Source organism: Podarcis gaigeae (genome assembly GCF_964106915.1).
Source record: "Podarcis gaigeae genome assembly, chromosome: 4".
NCBI lineage: Eukaryota > Metazoa > Chordata > Lepidosauria > Squamata > Lacertidae > Podarcis > Podarcis gaigeae.
The window spans coordinates 33,970,843-33,995,774 of NC_139677.1; the positions used below are offsets into that span (position 1 = coordinate 33,970,843).

At 39.9% G+C, this 24,932-nt stretch overlaps 1 protein-coding gene across 2 annotated transcripts in view; it reads right to left on the reverse strand.

The window, feature by feature from the left end:
• Window positions 1–24,932, reverse strand: part of TMEM131 (transmembrane protein 131) — a 74,186-nt gene that overhangs the window by 2,416 nt on the left and 46,838 nt on the right. For both annotated transcript variants that reach the window (XM_083737907.1, XM_083737908.1), the window contains exons 13-39: window positions 24,790–24,898; window positions 23,656–23,809; window positions 23,389–23,559; window positions 22,327–22,437; window positions 22,104–22,238; window positions 21,368–21,472; window positions 20,665–20,751; window positions 18,518–18,670; window positions 18,317–18,392; window positions 17,610–17,727; window positions 17,097–17,235; window positions 16,873–16,982; window positions 16,396–16,462; window positions 15,067–15,218; window positions 13,887–14,029; window positions 13,496–13,682; window positions 12,003–12,188; window positions 10,895–11,053; window positions 9,377–9,963; window positions 6,573–6,748; window positions 4,970–5,094; window positions 4,384–4,508; window positions 4,047–4,205; window positions 2,485–2,644; window positions 1,484–1,605; window positions 1,298–1,394; window positions 593–690 (exon numbers count right to left, since the gene is read on the reverse strand). In XM_083737907.1, coding sequence (XP_083594033.1) covers window positions 593–690; window positions 1,298–1,394; window positions 1,484–1,605; window positions 2,485–2,644; window positions 4,047–4,205; window positions 4,384–4,508; window positions 4,970–5,094; window positions 6,573–6,748; window positions 9,377–9,963; window positions 10,895–11,053; window positions 12,003–12,188; window positions 13,496–13,682; window positions 13,887–14,029; window positions 15,067–15,218; window positions 16,396–16,462; window positions 16,873–16,982; window positions 17,097–17,235; window positions 17,610–17,727; window positions 18,317–18,392; window positions 18,518–18,670; window positions 20,665–20,751; window positions 21,368–21,472; window positions 22,104–22,238; window positions 22,327–22,437; window positions 23,389–23,559; window positions 23,656–23,809; window positions 24,790–24,898 — 4,011 coding nt within the window. The remainder of the gene's footprint in view (window positions 1–592; window positions 691–1,297; window positions 1,395–1,483; window positions 1,606–2,484; window positions 2,645–4,046; window positions 4,206–4,383; window positions 4,509–4,969; window positions 5,095–6,572; window positions 6,749–9,376; window positions 9,964–10,894; window positions 11,054–12,002; window positions 12,189–13,495; window positions 13,683–13,886; window positions 14,030–15,066; window positions 15,219–16,395; window positions 16,463–16,872; window positions 16,983–17,096; window positions 17,236–17,609; window positions 17,728–18,316; window positions 18,393–18,517; window positions 18,671–20,664; window positions 20,752–21,367; window positions 21,473–22,103; window positions 22,239–22,326; window positions 22,438–23,388; window positions 23,560–23,655; window positions 23,810–24,789; window positions 24,899–24,932) is intronic.

Consider the following 24,932-nt stretch of genomic DNA (forward strand, 5'->3'; position numbering starts at 1 on the left):
ATTTGGAGATTCTATATTGAGGCATAGTTTTCCATTGATCATGATCCCCCTATTTTATCATTGCCCCACCTTTGATCTCTTTGATCATCAGACCTCCGATGCCGGTGGTGAGTAAAGCCCTGCTCTTTTCTCCCCTTGAGGAGAGGACACCTACATCTCCCTCCATCATGTTGAACTCTAAAGCAGTCTGATGCGCAGTCAACCCACTGGGAAGTTCCTCACCTGACTCTCCACTGTTTGCATGGGAACTGACAAGTAGCTCAATCAATAAAACTAAAATAAATTGGCATGCCACTAGAATCTGGCTTTTATTTATCTATCTATCTCAAACATAAACACACCCACCCACCCCTGGTATACTGAAGTGTGTGATTATTTATGTAATTAAGAAAAACAAGATCATTTTTCGTTAAAAGAAAAGGTATCTTTAATATTTTCTGTCATTCTTTATTTTCCAAGGCATAACACTGCCAAAAACATCTTCAAAGGAAGTGAGCCTTATTACAATAGGAAAGATTGGCCAGGGTAGCCAATTGAGAAATATGGCATATTGTTCTGTTCCTTTTTTTAACTACTGTAACATACCACTCACCTCCAGTTAAGTTAAAGGAGTTTCCAAATGCTGAGAAGGAATTGAGGGGTGTGAAATCCGGGCTGCTAGGATTGCTTATAGGACTCCACAAACCAGAACTAAGTGTAGCAGAGGAGAAGAGGTTTTCATTAATAAGGTCACTTCAGTGTGAAGACCACCATAACACAGCCAAATATCATGTGGACAACAAATAATGATTTTAACACACTGTCAATTTTGACAAAAAATGCCAAGGGTGAATTCCCGACACTTATTATTTACAGGTATGTGCCAGTGAGTTTTGTAGCTGAAAGTAGGCCTACAGTCACATCCTTAATTAACTAAGTTAACTAAACTGTCATTTATTTATTTTTAATGCCCACACAACTGAAAAGTACACACTTGGTCCCCATCTTTCAGTATCTTATGAGAAGACGAAATGTTGGACTTCAGTTTTGTTGTTTTATTGTCAAATTACAAACATGCTATGCTATGCTAAACAGCCAGCATCCAAATTTTAAAACAATTTTTTGAAAATAAAAAATAACATGAAACAGAAGATTATTATTTTTTGGATAGGCAAATTATGAAGTGAGGATTTTCTATGTGCAAAGTATAGGGTTTTTAATGGACATATTCTTCTAACGGGGGTGCAAGAGGGAAAGCAGCTTTTTACCATATCCACCATTGTTGAGCTTCTGTTTCCAAAGGATTAATTCAAGTTACCTGTCAGAGCCGTCACTGTCAACGGTTGTGTGTGAAACATTCATACAGCCAGATGCCTCGCTCTTCATTGGCGAAGGTTTTGCTAGGCCACTGCCACCTGTAACAATGGAGTTTAAATGAGAATAGGAAGATAGCAGAACAATCACACCCTCAAATAGCCATAGCTTTTTGATTCCTGTGTTTTACCTGGGCTCTTGTCATAACCAGCAGCTACAGCAGCAAATGTAGGGTTTCCATTCCTGCCAGGGAGAGAAGCTGTCTTTGCCACCTTATGTTTGGCACCACTGAGCACCTTGCTTTTCGGTTCACTGAAAGAAACAAGGCGGGGGGGGGGGGGAGTGGTGTTCTTTAGAGCTTACCTGAACTGGATTTTGCCATAAAGTTAATATGCTAGGGTTTGGATATTTCAAGGCAGTGATCTAACATCACCTGTTGCCTTGTTTGAGATATTACTACTACTACTACTATTAACTAAATTTGTATACTGCCCTATACCCACAGGTCTCAGGGCGGTTACAACATAAAATCAGAATATAAAAATACAAAATACATAATAAAATTAAAAACAAAAATAACCCAATAAAGCCTCCCTACCCAACACATTTTTAAAAGGGCATTTGATGTCAATCAGCCAAAGGTCCAGTTAAAGAGGAAATCTGTGAATTATGGGCTTAGTACCAATCTGGTGATTTGGATACAGCCTAACTAAGGGCTGACACAGATATTGTGTCCTGAAACCTATTTTTCTTTTAGTTTTTGAATAAGAAAACATCCACATTTTTTATACACCACTTCTGACACTAAGTTCTTGCCAAAACCATCCTGAGATGTGTATACAGTGAGCTAGGATTGCTTCTACTGCCGATGAGAGTATGTATCTCTCAGCATATCAAGAGAGTCTTACCCTCATCCTAATTCATTTTGTTTATAATTTGTTGCCTTTGCCCCTGTCTGCTGTTCAGACCTAGGTTTGGATCTTGGCCCCCTACAGAGGTTATACAGAAAACTGGACCTTGGACTCATCCCAATAGATTGTGTCATAAACTAGGAAGGAAAGAAGTTAAAAACTAATTTTTGTTGAAAGTTGGAACTGAAAATGGTAATGCAGCTAAATAAATAAAAATAACGACACAAGTTTCTTGCCTTCAGATGTTTTGCTTGGTTATGCAGTGAGCACCTGAACTTACCTGCAGTTGTTCACAATACTGCTATAAGTGCTTCGGGGCACAAAGGCCAATGATGCAGGGGGTGGAGATGGCGAGGCAGGAGTTGGTGAGGTCTGTCGTTGTTTCAAGAAAGCATCTGCACTAAGGGTTTGCAGGGACAGCTTATATAGGTTGTCAGTAGCTGGGAACCAGAAGAAGAGATGTCTTATTTTTATTACTTCATAGTACAAAGTCAGTCTTGAAACAGTTACTTGTGGTTGTATCCAGTGCTGTGCCAGGAGTTCTGCTGGTACAATGGGACTTCCATTTCCTCCCCCTACAAAAACACACACCCTGCTTTGGAGGGGGTCCCCTCCTCTCCTGGAAATGATTTTGAGGGTGTGTGCAGCTGAAGGGGGCAGGAGAGGAGGATGGGGACGTTGGAGCACTGGATATGCCTCATGAACTTTTAAAATAAATAAATAAATAAATAAATAAACAAATCAGTCACAAATTAAATCTCTTACCAGGAGAGCAGATTTTAATAGTGTTAACTTATTCCAAGTCTGATAATGTTTCAGGCAACTACAAGTTTCAGTTTGGTGCCCAGTAAGTCAGATATTCTGCACCACCTAAAGTGGCAAAGTTGAGGTTGTCAAGTTCTGCACTTCTAACCTTTAAAAAGGAACTAACTCTAGGGCTGCCATACATGCAGAATTTCCCGGACATAGCTGGGATTCGTCCATCAAAAATGGTGTCCAGGTGGAATTTTCAAAAATTCAGAAGGTTAAAAACTTATCCTTTTTTGAAGATTTTGAAAAAACAACAACAACAGCTTTTGTGTCCAGATGTTCACTTTTTGAAATACGGCAACCCTAACTCTCACTCATGCACATTACTAAAACAGTGCTGAAGTGAGGAGAAAATGCCTTTGACATACGTACACATTTCCCCACTCCTTGCTTGTAAGAAGAGGTGAATACCCAAAATAGGAGGTTCTGTGATTTGGATACTCTTGGGACCTCCCATTATCCTGGTAAGAGTACAAGCCAAATCCCACTGCCAGTCTCTCTCTGGCCTAACATCTCCCTGAGTTGGGAAGGGAGTAGTAATGCCTAAACAGACTCTTACAGATCACTCAGTATAACTGCTCTGCTGTAGTTGCTGCAAAGGCAGAGTGGGTAAAAAGTCCCTGTACAGGGAAGGAGCACCCCCACAAGGGGCATTTTCTCAGTGGAGAAGCCACCCAAGTAGTATAACATAGAGTGCCTGGAAACAATCCTTTCTCCTCAGTCTCTCTCTTGAGGAGTTTTATTATTATTTAGTGTGCTTAATAAATCCACTTTTGTTACAAATCACAAAACAAAAAGTTTATTATCAGCAATGAGTTCAGGGGACAGCAGTTGGACAGCAGAGGCATCTTATCCAAACAAGCCCTCCGTTATCCCTTTGTGCCAAGAACTCTGTGACAACCATATGCTATTCTGATGTTAAGCACAAAGAATTGTGTTCAAATAGAAAAAGAAATCAAATCCTTTGTTATTGAACTGATTCACTGCCCATAAGCTAATTGTTAATGTTAAATTAATGCCCAGAGTACTTACAGCTGCCTGCCTTGTGAATTGGCACTGAGTCCCACTCTGGTGGTGGTGAATCTTTTTCTCCTTCTGAGCTGCTGGTATTGCCCAGCTCCTGACCAGAACCACTGGAGAAAAACTTTGCTAGTGAAGATGGCCTATTATCCATCAGCTTCATATTGATACCTGCAAATAAATATTATTATTGTTATTATTATTAATAGGAAGAAGAAGAAACAACAAATAAACCTGTAGTTTGTAGGGCATACAGCACTTCAGCCTCACAAGTACAGCCAGTGAGGAACAGCTAAAACTAAAGTTTCAGAGGTAAATCTTGATTAATAGCTGAACAGCCAAAGAATACCTTTTGTTTTCTGGAGGTTTCTTGGTTTGAACCCATTTGCGAACATATGCTGAGAAGACAACTTGGATGAAAAGCTTTTGTGCTGCTTATTTTCGAGTGACGAAGGACTTGACATCTCAAAGGAACTGTAATAAAAGCATGATCCAAAAAAAGTTATTATTTGTAACAGTTTGACCAACAAAGTAAGATCCTGCATACATAAAAGTGCGCAGAAGAGAAACAGCTTTCTCTAATCTCCTCCAAGCCGACTCCCTTTGTCTTAACTGTTAGGAAAAACAAATGGAGAAGTGTCTATTTGTCTAACTTCTTGCTTACAAAAAAAGCAGGCTCCTTATTGTGCAGAGTTTCCCATAATTACAAGGTTTCCCCTTTCTGTTCAGTTTCTATTATCTATCATTCTTCTTGTGCCCAGGCACTACCACTTCCTTTTCTTCAGCCACGTTAACAGAGAAGAAATGGTAATTATTGCAGCGTGTGACACATTTCTCTCAGCTGACTGATGCAAAGTTCTGCTGCCAGGAACTTTATTTCCTCATGCCTACTTAGGAAAGTAGTTTGGATGGCATTAACATAGTTCTATGCGTACCTGGACTTCACATCTGTCGGGATTTCTTTCTTGATAAGCGATAGCTTTTTGCTTTTCTGTTTTACTTGGATTTCATTTTCCTGTTTTTCTGGTACTGGCTGTTTTCCCTTTTGCTTTTCTGGCTCCTACAAACAGCCAACCAAATCCCAATAAAAATATTAAGTAAACAATAATACATTGAAAGGAGAGGAAGACAACAATTCTAGGAACAATATGTATTATAGCTAAATCTCCCCATTTCTTTCACAAAACAGCTTTGATAATTATATTTAAAAATGTAAGCAGAGAGCTTTTCCTTTAAGTTACTTAACTGAAGCTACCAGTTCATTTTGCTATGCTACAAGAAACCTAGAGCACAGTAAATTCTACAAATTACTTAGGGATATCTAAAGGCCAGTTTAGACATGATGCTAAACGCATTATTACCAAGTGGATGTAGCAAGGGGCAATATTCATCAGTACTGCACCAAGGGAGGCAAGGGGTAAACCTCCCCACATGTTATTGTCCCATTGAATTTTGTGCCCCCCTCACCTACCATTATTATTATATTTTTTTAAACCACACATTTGGTATCTCATCTACTTTTGCTCCCAAATGTTCAATTTTAAAAATCAAATGGTAGATGTGTAATTTCATGAAGTAATTCTACATCAGTCACAGTATCCTTCTAGACCAACAGGGATGGGCCTAGGAGCCGGGTACCACGTTGTGCTAGCTCTGGTTTTTTAATGCAGGGCTGGTCCTAGGAGGTTAGGTTGGAGGACAAATGTTCAACTTTTTGGGTTGTGCTCCCCTCAAAAACTAGTTTCATGGTTGGAGAAATCATTTCTGGCCTTGCTCCTAGATTGCCAGAAATGCTTTGACACATTTTCAAGTCTGTGTGCGCCTTTCCTGGAGAAGCGAATATGGCCATTGCTACACAGGCCCTGGTCAAATCCAGATTGAATTACTGAAGTATGCTCTACACGAGGGTGCATTTGAAAAGTGACCAGAAAACTTAGCTGGTACAAAATGCTGCTATTCTAATTTTGTTTAGTCTCATTGGCTCCTAGTTTGTTTCTAAGCCCAGTCTTAAAGTTTGATTATCATCATTGCTAAATGGTTTGGAGCTAGGTGTTTTGAGAAAGAACATCCTCTCCCACATGATTCTGACCATTCACTGAGGTTTTCTGGGAAGGTCCTGTTCTGTATCCTACTGCCTTCAGAGATGGTAGGAATGCATTACAGGACTTTTTCAACCCAACTGTGTACCTTCCTGCTCAAGGAGGTTTGCTTGGCCTTTTCTCTTGAATCAATGCTCAATAAATGCAGCATTGTTTCATTGCGCTTTTGGTTTTACAAATTAGGTGGCTGTGTTTTCTAATATTCTGGAGTTTGATTAGGTACATTGTGGGGTTTTTTTTCCTGCTTCTGCTTTTGAGTTGTTTCCATTACCAAGTTGTTAACAATTCTTGTGAGCAGCCTTATGGGGGACACTTTGTGGGGAAGAAGTGGAGTTTAAATCTCTTAATGCATAAATATAGTGGCGAGTTTAAAGTATGAAACCCCCAGACCCATCATCTTCTCTCATTTGACACCCCCCCCTTTTTAAAAAAAGTCTACCTCTTTCAGAAGTGCTTCTGTGTCGGGGTTGGAAGTTTCTGTGGTAGTTGAAGAACTGTCATCATCTGCAAGAGAATCCTTCAGTTCATCCTCTTGTTGCTTTCCCTTTCCTCTTCTCTCCTTTTCTTCCCGCTTCTTCTGGGGTTTAGATTTGCGTTGAAACGGTTTTCCTTTCCCTGGGGTATTAAAGGCAGCTTCCAATTAGCAACAGCTGTGATCTGTGACAGCTGTAGAGAACAACAGCTTTTCATCACCGTGATGTACCTGGGACAAAGTCCACTAGGAACATCATACACTAGGAATTGTACCAGTACACTTCAATGGAGGAAAATTCCTGGCACACCGCACTCCAGGTCAGCTGTACTACTTCAAGCAGGATGCAATTCATTTCAGAGCCACTTTCTGATGTTGGTGGTATCAAATTTAAGAAGTCTAAGGGATTTCACACACCTTACTGTGTTTTACAGATACTGGCCACTGATAATATGCAGTTTCCCTTAGCTTTCTGGCTACAATGTGCGAACAAAGGAACTACTGCACAATTGATATGTTACTGGTAATCCCTATAACATATAACTATGAAGAAAGCAAAATGCAGAGTATATACCCCCACCACAAACTAATACTAACATTACTTATACCCCACATTTTCCCTGATGGGACTGAAGGCAGCTTACAGATAAAAACAAGAACAACTAAAAATATAGAAAAAGCAACCATTAAAATACAATTAAACATTGACAAAAATAGAATTAAAGCTATATATGTATATAAAATCTGTTTAAACATACTAACAATTACTTCTGCTTAACACAACACCGTCATACATTTTGCACAGGTTCTAGGTTTCAGCAGCATATCTATTTCCTTCAGAAATCCTGTATTTTCTATTAGTGTTAGCAAGCAGGCTTTAGTCTTAAAGCATTCAGTACAGAATAGTGGTATTGGATGAGTTGGCTGCTACACAATTTCTTACAAGTTTCTACAGCCAGACTTCAACACTGTGTGAGCAAACATCCACTCTTGCAAGGCTGCACCTTCGTCTCCTCCCTTCTGCAGGCCCCCCCAACCCTCCGGAGAAGATTTTGAAGGTCTGGGAGGATGTTGCAGAGAGAGAAAGTGAAGCCTTGCTGTGCAACTGGAAGTCTGCTCCTCTTCTGGATGGACAGAGTTGGATACAACCCTACGTGTTTATCCACGTATTATCACTTTTAAAAAGTCATTCAAGCACAGGAATACTTCAAAATTCTACAGCATTATTCTGATAAGTCAAGCACAACTCAGGGTGCTTCTTCAGGGTTTGTTTTTCAAACTTTTCTTCCCATTATCTCTGGGTTACATTACCTAAAAATGGATATTAAGAGTGTAATCCTCAGGAGTCAAAGTACATGAAAAGCGACACAAAAGCACTTACTAGCTTTCTTGAACATTCTTCCTCCTTTATCACTTCCCGCACCCCAGCTGTATGTAGTACAAACAGCACCATGATCCTCTCTACCATATGACCTTGTTCACTCTCTGAAGTCATTGGGTCTGGTCCTTGGAGCCAAAAACACTTCCCACCCCCGAATTAATCTTTTAACTTAGATTTAACAAACAAGGAGCATTAGCATGAGGAAAGCAAGTTCACCACCACTCTGCATATGAGCACAGCCTAGTAGAAATTCTCTGACACTTCTCCTCGCTTCTTTAAGTTGCTGGAACTCCTATTCAAATAACCACTGCTATCGGGAACAGGGAGTGTGTGGTCGTTTCAAAAGCCTTTACAGTGGTGCCCCGCAAGACGAACGCCTCGCAAGACGAAAAACCCGCTAGACGAAAGGGTTTTCCGTTTTGGAGGCGCTTCGCAAAACGAATTTCCCTATGGGCTTGCTTCGCAAGAAGAAAGCCCATAGGGAAATCTCCGGGGACCTCTTTTAAATGCTAGCGGTGGGGAGCAAAGCCTTCCCCCCCCCGGCCTTCAGAAGAGGTCCAGGAAGGCCGGCGGGGGCCGAAAGGCTTTGCTCCCCACCGCCAGCATTTTAAAAGCAGTCCGGGATAGCAGGGAAGCGCTTCCCACTATCCCGGATGGCTTTTGAAGGCAGGCGGGGGGGGGGGAGCAAAGACTTTTGCCCCCCACCGGCCTTCAGAAGAGGTCCAGGACCTCTTCTGAAGGCGGGCGGGGGGCAAAAGTCTTTGTCCCCCCTGCCTGCCTTCCCGGGGGCTTTTAAATCGCCCCGGGACAGCTTTTAAAATGCTGGGGGACGGCAGCGAAGCCTTCACTGCCACCCGCCAGCATTTTAAGATCGCCCCGCTGCGTTTCTCCGCTCTCCCGGGAAGGCAGGCAGGGGGGACAAAGACGGAGAAGTCTCTGCTGTCCCGGAAAGGCAGGCGGGGGGGGGAAGCAAAGACTTTCGCCCCCCGCCGGCCTTCAGAAGAGGTCGGGGGACAGACTGTCCCCGGACCTGGTCTGAAGGCGGTTTCCATAGGAACGCATTAATTGATTTTTAATGCATTCCTATGGGAAGCCGTGCTTCGCAAGACGAAAAACTCGCAAGACGAAAAGACTTGCGGAACGAATTAATTTCGTCTTGCGAGGCACCACTGTACTGAATCCATTTTTTAAAAAGAGAATTATTTCACATAAGAAGTGCACAAAGGACAAGTTTCGATGAGAGAGGTGCATAAATGTCATAGAGGGGGAAACAGATGACAGAGACTCTTGTTTTGCCTCCCATAGAGAGTTGTCTCACCCAGCACCTACAACTTTATATGTACACAATTCGTAAGATAAGAGTTAATTGGGTGAAGTAGGAGTTTATTACCTTTGTTTTTTGCTACTGGAGATGGGGGCTGCTCTGTAAACACATCTGGGGAAGGGGATTCTGGATGATCAAAGTCTTTGTCCATGGTTTCTATAAGAGCAGCAATGTCGGAATCCTCTGAGCTGTGCCTCGTGTTGCTGGCACATTCTGAATGTGAAGGAGTAGGAAGCTGCGGCAGGGAGTTTTCAGTCTGCTGCTCTTGTTGGTGAGGCACTGCTGGTGACTGTGACGAATGTTGCTCTAGTAAGACTGGTGCGTGCTGCTGGTTTGAGTGCAGATTTTGTTTTCCACCCCTGGACTTCCTGCCTGCTGTGTGATTCTGAGTTGCAGAACTGGAGTCCAGGAAGAGGGAACCTGCTCTGTTTGTTGACTGTGCAGAACCTGCCTGCATAGAAGTCCTACTAGCAACATTTGAACTGTTTTTATACTTCATGTTTTCAACTTCGACTGAATTTCTATTGCTGTGCAGGTGTACAGATGAATTGCATTGCTTATTACTTCCTGCATTGGATCGTGATGAGGAACTTCCTGGTCCATAGATTCCTCTGGAAGAGCTGTGGTTCGAATCTGATCCAAGTGCATTCAAGCTGGAAGCAGATCAAATTTGTTTTTACTTCTCATAAATATTTAGTAAAATGTAGCTGCACAGTTCCCAACCTATTTAGCAAAGCGTAGTAGTAGCTCTTAATGTTTCTAGGTAGCATCTAAAAGGTTGATTCAACATAGCTTCTGGAAATATAAGTGTATAGTGCTAAACTGGGCCTCAGAACTTGATCAAGAGACAAGTAAGTTTTTTCTAAAGCAGCATGTTAACAGGCCCTGCTATTGAAGAATAGCTCCTTGCTACAGAGACCAACAAAACTGATATACAATCCCTGTTTTTGAAAAACAGTAATTTATACATCATTCCACAAAGGCATTTCCTGGCTCCCGTTTTCTTCCTCCTTTATCACAATTTCTTCACTCTTTTCTATTTATGTATTTTCTATGTAATTCTTACATTTAGGTAGTATTGCATAGCAGCTTCCATAGAAGTATGCAATTATCCAAGGACTGCTTTGATGCATTGCTTACTGAGTTATACTCAAGTGCACAATATATGTGCACGATATCAATTGATGATATATTACTGCACAAATGATGGCTTTTGCAAGCAGAACCACATACTAGTGTTACATTAAGTAGTTAAGTTACCACTTAAACTGTTCCTGAATACAAAAACATAAGACGCAATCCCTATATAGTATCAAGATATATCTACCAGCTTCTGAGAATGTTTGCAACTGATGTTCTAGTTTTAAGATAACAACTATTCACTATTCAACTATCCATCATGTATTTTCCAAGCTAATAAAGTCTGAAAGACCATTCTGCATCAGTTGTTTTAAATTCCATAGATATTTTTGCTGCACCTGTGATCTGTTCAAGTTGTGAGGCTAGGAGCCTCGTTTACAAGAGTGACATATACTGGTGAGAAATGCTACTTTGCAAACATCCAATTCATAAGTAAGAGCTTACTTTCCATCAGATGAAATTCCAACTATTCTCCTGAGATCAAATGGTCTTCCCATATCAAAGGGAGGATTGGATGCCTCAAAGGACAAGCGTCGTCTGAATGGCTCCCAAATTCCTTGAGCTTCTAAATAGGCTGTTCCAATTACCAAAAGGAAGAGCACACTGCAACAGACAAGTAAGTAAAGCATCAGTGTTTCTGCCATCATAGCCTGGAAAAACTGAAGACACAAGGCGAGCTCATCTCTTGTTGACAAATTAAGAGAAACAATGTTTTACTCCCACCTACACAAATCACAACCCCCCACCATGCTGGTACTGAAATGCCAAGTTCCAGTAACATTTACATACTATATAATTAAGACCTCCATAAGCACCTATTATTGGAACAAGCATAGATGCTGATCCTGAAAAAGCAAGACTAAATCTGGTAGGAAAAACAAAGGCAACTTGCGAATTATTAAGCTGAAAGTACTGGCAAGCTGCCCAAGAAGCTGAATTCCTAAGTGAGGGACTCCCAGCAGAGAAAGTGCTGTCGCACAGCAAGTTATGCCCAAACTTAGGATCTGTTTCTCCCAGGAGTTTCCCAGCTTACTGTGTTTGCTGAAATGGGATATGCGGTAAGAAACTGACTCACACTCGTTTCAACTGCTTCTAGCTCATTTGTAAGAAGTTATTAAAATAATAAGACATCTGTCTGCTCAATCTATCTCTCTAAGATCGACTACTATGTGACTCCATGCTTTGAATATACCAACTCTCAACAGAACTGCTACTGGTATATCATGTGCTGTAACTGTCAACAAATTTCCATGTTCATGGGATTTGGAGAGGTTTTCCCACTAGTTATTACAATTAAATGCAGATGGTTATGCAACAGGAGCTAATGAGTTTATTCAGATAAAATGTGACTTTTGCTCTCTGCTGTCTGTGCATATTCTGGTTGTAAGCCCCACTGCAGCACTGTTAATAACCAACATATATTGCTTAGGTAAAATTTCTTACATATGCATATTCAAAGCAAAATATTATGCCATTTTCTTAACATATTTGATTTATTAACATAGAAATACATGTATATTATAAAAAACTATTAAAAAATTGTGTATAGTACCTCATTATTCCTGAGACTAATACGTACAGTGCCAGCTCCCAATTGGGCCTGGGCAGAGCTTCTGCACAAGTTGCTAACATATGATAGGGAAGGGATGCATTTAATATGAACATAAACTCAGAACCTCCTGTTGTGGTTAGTTTCAGTTCACGGATGACTCTGGAAGTTGTGAAATCTGGTGTAAACCTGTTGAGAGTAAAGGATTGTTATTGTTTATCTAGATTATATATATACACTTGATGACAAATCCACACGTTCCAGTTACATTAGAGTCAATCTAGGATTCAACATCCCCATCTATAGCAGATCAAATAAGCCTCTAATAATAGTTACTGCTTGAATTTAGATTAAAGTCATGATGCAAAGATCTTGAAAGGAGAAGTGGGGGCTCACATGTGAATTTTTGCACTTAAACACTCCCCATTCCTAACAAAAATGGTTTGATCTAGGCCCAGACCCACTGATTTCAATGGGGTTGTTTAATTATAACTAAATCTAGATTCAAACTCTCTGCAGGTTTTAATGCTGCAATTTAATTCTTATAATTTAATAAGTTCTGCACATGCCAATATTAACTGTGCACACAGAGTGCATCTTTATGGGGGTAAGTAGAAATAAAAATCATTTATGGGGATAAATGAAAATAGAAATGTGGTGCTTAGGAATATGATAGAATTATCTCTTATTTGTTAGCACTTGGCTGATAGAGAAAATCAGAGAGAGCCGGGAGAAAACGACCTGATTCGTCAGGCAGGAGAGAAAAAAACTGAAGGGGCCTGTGCCCGCCTCCCAGAGATCTTTGCTCTCCTGTCTCCGTCATGCAATGCGAGTCCTAACCCCAACCCATTCGGCTCTTCAGTAACTGTATCAAATATGATGGTGCGGTTAGTATTTCATGACAAATAAGGAAAAGGCTATTATCTTTAAGAGTGATGGGTAGCCTCATGCAACTTCTGCTATATACCACTTGACACATACTTCATCTGACTCTAACATAAACTTTTGTTCAAGCATAATTGTTGCTAGGAGAGGGCAGGGAGGGGCCAGAGGGAGTAGGCTCCATGGGTTGTCTCTGCCCCATGGGCTGCTGGTTCCCCATCCCTCAGGCAGAGCCACTGTGTGCATTATTAAACCAAGATACGCATGAGTGTATCTTATATCCACATGTAGCTCTTTTGCTCTTCCCTTCACACAAGTGGGGAGACAAGTCAAGTGCATGAAACTCATTTGTATCTTAGCTTGTTGAGAGATATTTGAACATAGCACTGTTACAGCTTACATAAATTTATCTAAACTGAAGGGGTAAACGGCTTGACGGGTTTCATTTACGTAGAAGAAATCTATGTAAAGAAGGTGTTCAGTGTGCTCCAGGAACCTCTGGCAAACTATATAAAAAGAGCATTTTCTATATACAATGCTAAGTATAGAAACTCCAACCACCCGCTGCCCCATAAACTGAAAATGGTGCCAGTCTTCAGCATAAGTTAACTTACAATACGACAATCTCTTTAGAGGCATTGGAACTTAGTGCAAATTCTTTACAGTTAACTACTTTAAATCCATATCCTTCACATGAATATCCACTGATTTCTATGGATTTTATATTAACTTGAAGCTGCCCCGTATTCTCCACCTTGAACGTTCTTTTCAATGTGAAGTTTGGTTCCTTTAATTTCGTTTCTGAAATAAAGAGAAAAATGCAGTTAAAATTAGACTATTATTTAACAAGAAAATGATGTCAGCATTTGGCTCAACTGGTTTCACAAAGCTACTTCAGTTACTTTCACTTCTTTCATTCTTGCTTTTAAAATGCGAGAATGATTGTCTAGTTTCTTTCTCACACACTCTTGAATTTGATGTTTGGCTTCACCACAGAAGACTTACTTTCAGTGCAGTCTTTTAATAATGCTTCCGTGATTTTAAAGCGTAAAGAACTGCCCGGCCCAGGTGGCTTGCCTGCAATCCTCATGCTCTCTGTTGTTCCTTGTCCTTTAACCATTATAGCTTCTATTACAGTCAAATTATTTCTGTAGGGGAGAAAAGCCAAATAAAGCATTATGAAATTATGAAGAACTCTACTGTTTCTAGCTATATTGGGGTTATTTAATGAGGAAAAGCCAGTAACGAGTTTCATAAAATCAATAAAACAAACTAATACATAGACATTGTCTTTCCCTACTCCACAAATGGATTCTAACTTACTCGTTTTTAAATAAAGCTACTGGTATGGATAAAAGCTATAATGCTAATTTTCTCAAGTTATTAATAAATATCATGCATTAACTAAGGAGATGGAGGCCAGGAGCCACTGCATGGCATTTCCCCCCATTAAGTTCCCTGAACAGTAGCACCAGTGTAACACGTTCCTGGAAATTTATGTGTGTGATGCTGCTTTGGGGTCTGCTTTTCAAAGGAATCTGTCCTACTGGGTACCACAAGTCGTTGGGCACATCTGAAGTAGCACTTTGTGTGCTATCCTAAATGCTGCTGAACATCTTTTGCCATTTGAACCTTGCAAATTTTTGTGCAAGCCTCGTTTATTTCATGCAGTTGGTGGTTTCTACACAACTGCCGCAGTGCATGGTCAGCTTACAGGATTAAATTGAGATAAAACATTAAATAAACTAATGAACTTCTAAAAGGAGTTGACACATTCATCCATTCCCATTTGTGTCATCACAGTGACCATGCAAGTTAGTGGGGCCATGTGGCCAGTAAAAATGTGGGTGTGCCTACCCATATACTCCTAGGTGTCCCAAGCTGTTATCCTGCTTCTGGCTCAACATGCTCATGGGGATGATTTTGCAGCTGAGCAAGCATTAGCAAAATTTATGGTGCAGCATTAGCATCTCGTAGAGACAGCCAGGTTGTATGAGCTGACCCTTAAGACTTATGTATGTTAAATTACATTGCATTCAGTTGTATAGAACTTCTCACATATAACCAAACTGCCACTATAGTTCATCTTGAAAGCAATCAATGTGTCCCGAAGATGGCTGGAAAAATGTAGCTCTAAATTTGAACATCCCTATTAATTAAAGCAATTCCGAAGATCTACCAATACCTGATAATGATTAGCGATGAAACTGTTTTATTAAGAACTGGAGTAAACTTCACTTTGACAGATTTTCTTTCCCCAGGCTTTAAAATTATGTTTAAAACTGACTGCCGAGACAAGCCCTCCATAAATCCTGTGGCGCTTTGCAACGCATGACCCTTGAAAGAGGAAGACAAATCAAATTAAAAGGTTAGAAAGTTTGCATACTTTTAATCAGTGCCTAGCTTGTAGCTCTGTAAAACGCTGCATATTTTTAAACTCTCATTTTAAATATATGAAAAGCAAATATATGAACCTAATTCTTATCTATATAGCACAACCTGTGTACCTGACAGCTTTATAGACTAACCAACAAAAGGCAGGCACCTATTACTAAAAGGAGCTTTCAAATCTAAATTTAAATAGGGAGGGAAGGGCTAAGGGAACAATCTAACAGAGAAATCGTAGCAGACTGAGAAGGCACTTAAGTGTCTGGATCACTTGATTGTGATAAGCAGAGAGAAAGGCAAGGGTAACAAGAGGATTTGCTACTGTAAAGGTAAAGGTAAAGGTACCCCTGCCCGTACGGGCCAGTCTTGCCAGACTCTGGGGTTGTGCGCCCATCTCACTCAAGAGGCCAGGGGCCAGCGCTGTCCGAAGACACTTCCGGGTCACGTGGCCAGTGTGACATCGCTGCTCTGGCGAGCCAGAGCTGCATACGGAAACGCCGTTTACCTTCCCGCTAGAAAGCGGTCCCTATTTATCCACTTGCACCCGAGGGTGCTTTCGAACTGCTAGGTTGGCAGGCGCTGGGACCGAGCAACGGGAGCGCACCCCGCCGCGGGGATTCGAACCGCCGACCTTTCGATCGGCAAGCCCTAGGCGCTGAGGCTTTTACCCACAGCGCCACCCGCGTCCCTTTGCTACTGTAGCCAACTATAAAAGCAAAGGTCATTTCAAGAAGATGAAGAGACTGAACCCCTAACCAACAGCTACAGGCTGCAATCCAATGCACAGGAACCACTGGGATAAAGTGTAAACCAAGGTTGTTCACATGCAGTCAGGTGTTCAGTAAAAGCACTAGCAAAGCTATGCCTTGGTTTCAGCCTAGCATCCAATTATGGTTTGGTACTACAAGAACTAAGCATTGTGCCCATGCCCTTTTTCCTGCTGTGCATGCTCCAATTAAATTAATAGCATTTGAGTGCAAACCATAACTCAGTGGTTTGAATGCAATGGCAGCCTATGGCTTGTGACTGTTTTGCAAACCATGCTTATGCTCGTAATAACTGTACTAACAGCAGCTCAGTATTAAGAACTGGGTAGAACAAAACTGGGTTTTAAAGGATTACTTACACAGTTTCGAGAGACTTGAAATTCTAGTGTCTTCAAATTGAAGTTTGCAGGCTTAGTCAAGTTAAACCTGAAAGAAAAGCACATAGTTAGGTGCGGCCGAGTACTCTGGAAAAATATTTAGATTCACTTTAAGAAGAAATAAGGTGCACAAATAATTTTTGTTTCTGTTCTGCGGCAATGGCCTGTTGGGATTATATCTGATGGGGGAGAAATGTTGGTTTATGTTATCATACAATAAAACTATTATGAATACTAGAAATAACATATTATATGACATACAATACATAATATATCTGATAACTGAAGTTGTATGAATTTAATAGACTGGTATTTAAATAGCAGGTCTGCCTCAATTCATGTAGAAAGTAGTATTCAGGGGGCTCTATTTTAAGAGCAAAGAAGATAGGCAAGTGATGTACCCTAAACCCAGCCCTCAACATTATCTCCTTGCAAGCACCACTTTTTACCACCACTTACCGGTCCATTAGCTTATCTATGAAGACTGATGGATTGGAATATAGTGCTATGGGAAGAAGCTGAACAAAAACAGGAACATCTGCTGGATTTTCTAGAAGAATTTCTTCCTCCTAGAGGAACAGGTTTAGATTCAGACTTATTGTCCCAAAGTAGCAAATATAGGAAATCATTTTCAATATTAACTTTTGTGTTCTTAGTACTACATTGACAATGCCAAGACTTACAGATGAACTGTTTGTGTTGGTAAGTGAAAAATCCAAATGGCGCAGTGAGCCAAGTAGAGACGGCCATGCCAATTCTGCTGTGATTTTGGAAGTCACAGCCTTCTGGAGATCTGTGTCCACTTCAAATACAGCACTTAATCTAGAGCAGCAATGTAATTTAGCATTAAGAAAAAATAGTATCAAGCTTCAAAAATAAAACCATAATATTTCATGGAATTCACATGCATATAGACACAGTCAGTTTTATGATTCTACATAATAAGGATTTAAAAAAAAAAAATAACTGCAGTAAGCTAGGATAATTTATTCAGTATTCTTGGAGTAGCCTTCAGTTCCATTACAAGTTTATTAGCTGCATTTGGAAGCTAATAAAGCACTGTTTACTGTTTCATCTATATTTCCAACCCATTCATTGACTACTGCAACACTTCTCAAACAATGTTGACAAGCAATTAAGATTCCCTGAATTTCAGTAACCAACCAAAAAGCCATTCCTTATTTTAAAACACTCACTGATTGCCTGAGTGATCTCTTATTCCAATCCATTCTCTGAACAGATTATCATGCAAATCCCAATCTGAATCCCATGCATCTTCTTGCATAGATGTACTGTGTTGTAATTTTGATTCAGCTAGAAAAGAGAAACATAAATTTCACCTTAACATCTTCAATATCTAGAACAGGGGTCTGCAACCTTTAAGACAAAAAGAGCCACTTGGACCCGTTTCCGAAGAAAAAAAAACACCTGGGAGCCGCAAAACTCATCATTATAAAAATAACTTTTTTGTCACTTTGTTATTATTTCTTTGTTTGACCCCTCAGAATTACTCCTCCTCATAGAAATAAACGTTAAATTAACAAGTTACCTTTGTGTGTGTGTGTGTTCTTCACTCCCCTTCAAAACAGTGACCAGCGTACATGTCCCCTTTCAATGCAGTGACCAGCGTACATGCCCCTTACAATGTAGCGGGCGGGCGGGAAGGTGACGTCGGGACGGTACGTGACTAACGCACGCACTGCCCCCATGCGACGTCACAGCCAGTACAGCGCCCGCCACAGTGGGGAGTGTCGGGGCACACAATGCGCCTCCTCCCCTCGCTAGTATCCGCCCCGGAGCCACGGCAAAGGTGTAAAAGAGCCACATGCGGCTCCGGAGCCGCGGGTTGCAGACCCCTGATCTAGAATGTTAAGAGTGTTTAAAAGATATTAAAATTACTTACCTTTACTCAGAAAAGGCAACCCCACATAACAGTGATTCCCACACTGTAAACCAGGGTCAAAGTAAACATTTGCAATCTGAAAAATATAAGCAGCAGCAACCAAGAATTTAAAAAGACCCCTCTTAGGAATGAAAAACTGTGAAATATCTATATTTTTAAACATAGTTAGGTAATTTTGAATAATATTCATAGTGCTCGAACCTTGGATTTTTTCCCTGGCTCCAGATCTTCTTTGTTACTTCGTAATCTCTTGTAATAAAACCGAACATCTTCTGATAGTGAACGGATCTGTTGTATTTTTACCTTCTGTGAGAAAGAGCTCATGATACTCAAACTCTGATGAACAGTCTTACCCTAAGAAAGAATGTACAATTGTGGGTTTTTTACACATCTTTGTGCCCATGATTGCTAAGTTTTTAGCACCCCTGGTAATATAGGCTAAGGTTGCTCTGGGAGAGTTATTCCATCTACATTATTTTCCTATAACCACCTGATTCAAACCTTTTCAGTTTAGAGATACGATACTGCACACATTAAGAAAAAGTATCGTGCAATGTTACAAGTCAACCAATTGATTGTTGTTGTTTTTTAAAAAAACATTTTTTGCAGAAATGCCAGAAACAGACTGAAATGAGGGGACATGTTCTACAGAGGAAGACCAGTCTGTGTTTCCTGTCCTGCATCACAAGTTGTCGATATAATATCATGAGCATTATCCACTTCCATTATCTGCTCCCACTGTACTCAAAGTTCAAATAAAATCTTATTGCCAGGTTAATTCGTAGGTCCTTCATTCACCACTCAACAATTGCCAGAAATCACCCCCATAAATTAGGAACAGAGGGAGGTAAATACAGTTACTTAAAATTAGCGAGAGTGGCTGCATAAAGGAAGAGCTAACATAGTAATATTTTGCATCTAGAACCTTATACATTTTGCATCTAGAACCTTATTTTGCATCTAGAACCTTATAAGGAACTTACTTTAAACATCTCTATGAGGCTCAGCTATTTCTCTCACACTTTCTATCCCAGTTCTTAATAGAAAATAAAGTAGGAAGAATTAAACAAAACTGCAGGCTTTAATCTCAGGAAATAATAAAACGTTTTTCCAGCTCCATGAAGCTACCTTGGAGTGAAAATAGTGGTGCATTTTATAGCTACATTATGTGCTCAATGTAGAAAAAATGTCTCTTCCTCCTCTCTTTTACAATCTAATGGAGTGGCGTATTAAAAAAGAAAAATGTTCTTACCAGAATATAATAAAAACAGCCACCTCCATAAGGCACTCTCAAACAAAGTTCTCTTTCCTCTTTCCTCATTTTTGTGTTTAGAAGGGAATTATAAAGATACCACAAATGCAACTGCAAGATTTAAAATGCCACCATACAAAAACCAGGAAAAGGATTATAGAGGGTAAGTAAAAGAGAAAGGGAAAGGACCCCTGGATGGTTAAGTCCAGTCAAAGGTGACTATGGAGTGCGGTGCTCATCTCACTTCAGGCCGAGGGAACCGATGTTCAGGCCAACAGCTTTCTGGGTCATGTGGCCAGCATGACTAAACCGCTTCTGACACAACAGAATACCGTGACGGAAGCCAGAGCACACGGAAACACTGTTTACCTTTCCACCGCAGCAGTACCTATTTTTCTACTTGCACTGGTGTGCTTTCGAACTGCTAGGTTGGCAGAAGCTGGGACAAAGCAACGGGCCCTCACCCCATCACACGGATCTGACCTTCTGATCAGCAAGCCCAAGAGCCTTAGTGGTTTAGACCACAGCGCCACCCGCTCCCACAGAAGATGTATCCAATTTTGGACTAGGCAGGAACTTGGAAATAGCACATTATTTTCAAAAAGTGACTGCCCGTAATTGAATCCTGCCACACAGATTTCCAATCCTCTAATAAAGATCTGGCAAAAGATATACTCCAAGGTAACTGCTACATGGTCTCAATTATTCTGAGAGGTTGTGCAAGGAGCAACTAAGGGTTTGATTTCTATGCTTCCCTGTGTTTAGGACTGTAGTGTATCAAAACAGCAGCCAACTTCCTTTGGAAAAAAACACGTCTCGTATTTCAGCAGCAGTTGTTCATCATTTCAGACATATGGATTGATGGAGTTAACATATGCTAGTTCTTACCACTAAGACTGATTCAATTACCCTATAGCAATGAGAAACAAAGGCTGGGGACGCATCCCAGGCTCCATGAGGTTAAAATGCCTTCCCAGTGATGGGGTGTGAGATAAACTCCTGTAGCATGGCTAAAATCAGTTTGTTTCCTTTTTCATAATGATGGATAAATAGCAAGAAGAAACTGTTAGAAATTCTTCAAAATATATTATCTTACTGGAAAAGAAGGTGGAAGAAGAATGTGTTTTGGGGAGCACATCAATGAGCCTACAGCAATTACAGCCTTCACAGGAATGGTTAAAATCTGAAAAAAGAGAAAAAGAATAGTAGCTTAAATGCAACATTTACGTTAACTCTTATCAATAAGTTTTAGACTATGGGTTTCATCCAAAAAGGTTTCCCTCCGCTGCATTAGCACAAAGCCATAACTGGACACAAGCCTACATTTCTGCTAGCATACTTGTGCAAAAATCTAAAATCTGTTTTTATAAGATGAGCACATAAGCCCAACAAAAATCTCAACTGTTCTCTTCTGAAAGTATCTGCAAGCTTATATGCTGAGAATCAGAAATAGGTTGACTGTCTTCTATACATCTTTATTAATCTTAAAGTAGTTTTGCATCCTTCTATAGATATGGTATAGGAAATACCAGGTGATCATCATTTAGTTTTCAGAAAGCAAGCATGATGGGCATACCAAATGAAGAACAATTAAAACAATCTTCTGAAACTCCTGGAAGGTTACACACCTAAACTGTCGCATGCACTAGCCAGTGCTAAATATACTGCCAGAGAGGAAACCAAGCAACTGCACTTGCCATCACAACAGCTAAAAGCCAGGTGTGTCCCCCCCAAAAAAATCCATTTCTTTTCTATTTCCATACACATTACTTTTAGGACCAATATAAACGTAAGAGTACCTCATAATCAGTTGTGATTTGTATAGCCCCATCATGAATCCCTTCAAGTTCTTTTGGTAATAATCTTACTCTGAATACAGTGTATGAACCAGGCATCAATGTTACCTGTAGAACAGAATTATATAGTTGCTTCATTGCTTTAATCTCACATTCCTCCAATAGACAACAAAAAAACCCCGGTCACTGTAACAAAAATGCACACACACAGTTATCTGAAAGGGCTTCATGATGAAATACAAAGAATAATGTTTTGCCTACCCCATAAGTAAAACACTCTCCACTATTTATTTTCATCAGTTAAATCTCTCACAGAGGCACTCTCCTTGTTCACTTTTTTCCTCCAGATGTGGATATGTGTGGGGTGTTTGTTTACATATAAAAATAGCTAGCACCATGTCTATACATAGACATAAGCAGTGCTTCTTTTTCTAAAAAAAATGTTTAGGGGTACTATCATTTTGACTCAAGAAAACCACCATTTTATAGTTCAGATCGGGAAAAATAAATACAGTAAATGGACAAAAGTACAAAGATTCACAAAATGTTTAGGGGTATGCGTCTCCCTGCAACGTCGTCCCCTCAGAAAAGCACTGGACATAAGCAGATGTGGTGATCACACACACACACACACACACACACACACACACACCCCGCTTCTTTTTACTTAGTGATAAGATTTGCATCTTTTGTCCATATGCCAGACATAACTGTAATAAGTAAAATATGTGTTACTTACCGAAGTTTGATCCAATGCATTGGCCTTTTCCAAGTCTGGAAGACTTGCAATTATTGTAGTTCTGTTGCCTTTTTCAGCAGCAAGGAGTTCCATGGTCAAACCATCACCTATCACATGCCAGCTTTTTATAGCCAACTTTAAAAGGGCACAATAGTTTTAGTAATAAATTAAACAGATATGCCATTTAAGTAAAACAAACAACAAATAAAAGAATGTCTCTTACCTGAATTGGATTGCTGTTCATGATTGCAAGCAGAATACTACTTGTTTCTGTGGCACTCAATATACCAAAATCTATTATCTGTTCTTCAGGTCTTGGGGGCAATACAAAATACTAGAAAAACGGAAGAGCATCAACTGCATTAGGGACAGGCAGCTCATATATCTGTTACTGCAAGGGCTCAGAAGTACTACCACCAGTTCTAACATGTTGGCTCCTTTCCCCCCCCTCCCCCAATATTTTGGACAAGTAGCCCATAAGATCTGGGACTGAAGAATCTGTATTTGGTTTTCAGGTATACAATCTGCCGATTACACAGAAAGTGCTACAATTGCTGGGAAACACATCTACCTTTTATTCATTCTGTTGGGCAACCAGATGCTGACCTATCATGAGATAAGGCAAGGCACTATTAAAGGTGACTGAGTGAAAGACAAAACAGGTCTAACAAACTACTGAGTACAATCCACTGCTAATTCTCCTCTTCTGTAGAAATCCCGCTAAGATGGAAGAGTGATGCAACAGGCACAACAGCATGGTTTTCTGAAGCTCCCTAGTCTTAAGGGGCCTATACAGGAGAGCATTTGAGTGGACTGTGCCCCATGTTAATTAGTGAAGGCAGCTGCCAATATGTTTTTGTTGGCAGTATGCGTAACTGAGAGCTAGAAAATCAACACATTAAAATATGAGTTCAGTTCCAAGTTCAGTCATTTTGAACAGGCCCCCACGTACAGACATATTAATGTTTCTTTTTTTTTAAAAAAAGTAATGTAATTCCTATAAATTCAATTTCAATCAAACAGCAAACCTACAAAAATAATATCTAACACATTAATATTACATCCCGCAGAACTGCCACATGGCAAAAGAACAGAATGGGTTCCATCCATAGGTCTATTCTAGCAGGCATTAGACTTCTGAAATATAAACCAGCTACCAAATTTGCATTCAGTTTGAATTTGGCTTCACTGCTGAGAACATGTTATCCAGAAACACAAAGAAACCACATCTAATGTATTTCACTGTAAAAATAGAAAAGATTTTTTAAAAAACTGATATACTTACATCTAAAAATCCAGTGTATGCTCTTACAGGTAGATGAAATTTAGAAGCATTTGTAATGAGCAAAATATTGTTATCAATGTGAAGAGATGACAAGGAAGCCACAAAATAAAGTGTGAAAATATATCTGGATTCATTTGGTGGAATTAAAACTGGTTTGCTGAAGTTGTGTACCTAGTATAATGAATAAATATGATCTAGGTTAACAGTGAATCCAATTTATGTAACATTTAATAGCAATGAAATAGTTCAGCGCGTAATTGGGCTTACTTTAAATATTCCTTTGATTTCATCTGGTAGCATTATATCATGAATGAGGACTGCAAAATTGAATGTGTTTGTTAAGTAGATTGGTCTTTCCACAGAGTCTGCTGGACTGTCACGAATATGAAATAATGTGGCTGCATGATCAAATCCCAAGTACCTATTTCAAAATATAAAAAAGCCAAAAAGTAGAGATTTGCACAATCCTCTATAAAAAAACCTCACAATAATCACCAGAAAATTGGTTAGTCACAGAGATGAGGAACCTGACTCTCCAAATGTCGTTGGACTCAAATTCCATCAGCTCTAGCAAGTATGACTAAAGCTGAAGAGCGATCAAAGTTGTAGTCTAATATCATCTGGAGGGCCACAGGTTTTCCATCCAACAGCAGCAGTTTAAGATCTCTCTTTGGCTTGTTCACTCAACTTCATAAACATCATATAATGCCTGAAGGACTGCCAATTGGCAGGCTACAGACCCATTCCTGATTTTACTTATCAGCAAGTTTAAATTCACCCAAAGGACCCAGATTCATTCCCCATGCCCTATCGTCATATCCTGCCCAAGCCAGGTGTGTAATTCAAATACATAAAACTTAAAAATCAATACTGAGTAATATAATGGTCTGAAGAATTTATACAGTTGTTCCATTTAGCAGCAAAGAAGTCTGAAACCAAATACATTACCTAGCAAATAAAGAGTTATAACCAGAACTTAAAACGTGGAAGAATTAGAATATACTAGCTTATAAATGTAGAAGTTAGAAACAGTAAAAAAGCAATTGCTCAAGCTTGTCCCTAACACTTGTAGCAATGGGCAAAATAAAGTTATCTGAGTGCAAGCCAGCACTATTCACGGCAATAGTCACATGCTTTGTTTAAACAGGGCTGTGTGATGGCCACTGCACGCTGATCCTTTGGCTCCAATTCAGTTTGTAGCTCTTTATCCAGGAATACACAAAAATTCAGTGCAGTGTCCACACAATAACACTGGCTTTAAACCCAGTGTTCCTATTATAAGAAAGACTCATTTGGAAGCCTATTTATTTGCTACAGGAAGCCATGCAAGTGGTTAGTTACTTGTGTACAGGAACGAGGTGTGAGTTAAATGTAAGACAACAGTATCCCGTGCAATCTTACCCATCTAACACTTCTGCTTGATATGGAATTTCAAGTTTTGAGTAACTCTTCTCTTTTGCTTTAACTGTTATTTTTCCTGAAAACTGTGCAGGTCGTTTTGCTTTTGATGCTATATAGTACATACAAATAGATAAATAAAAACA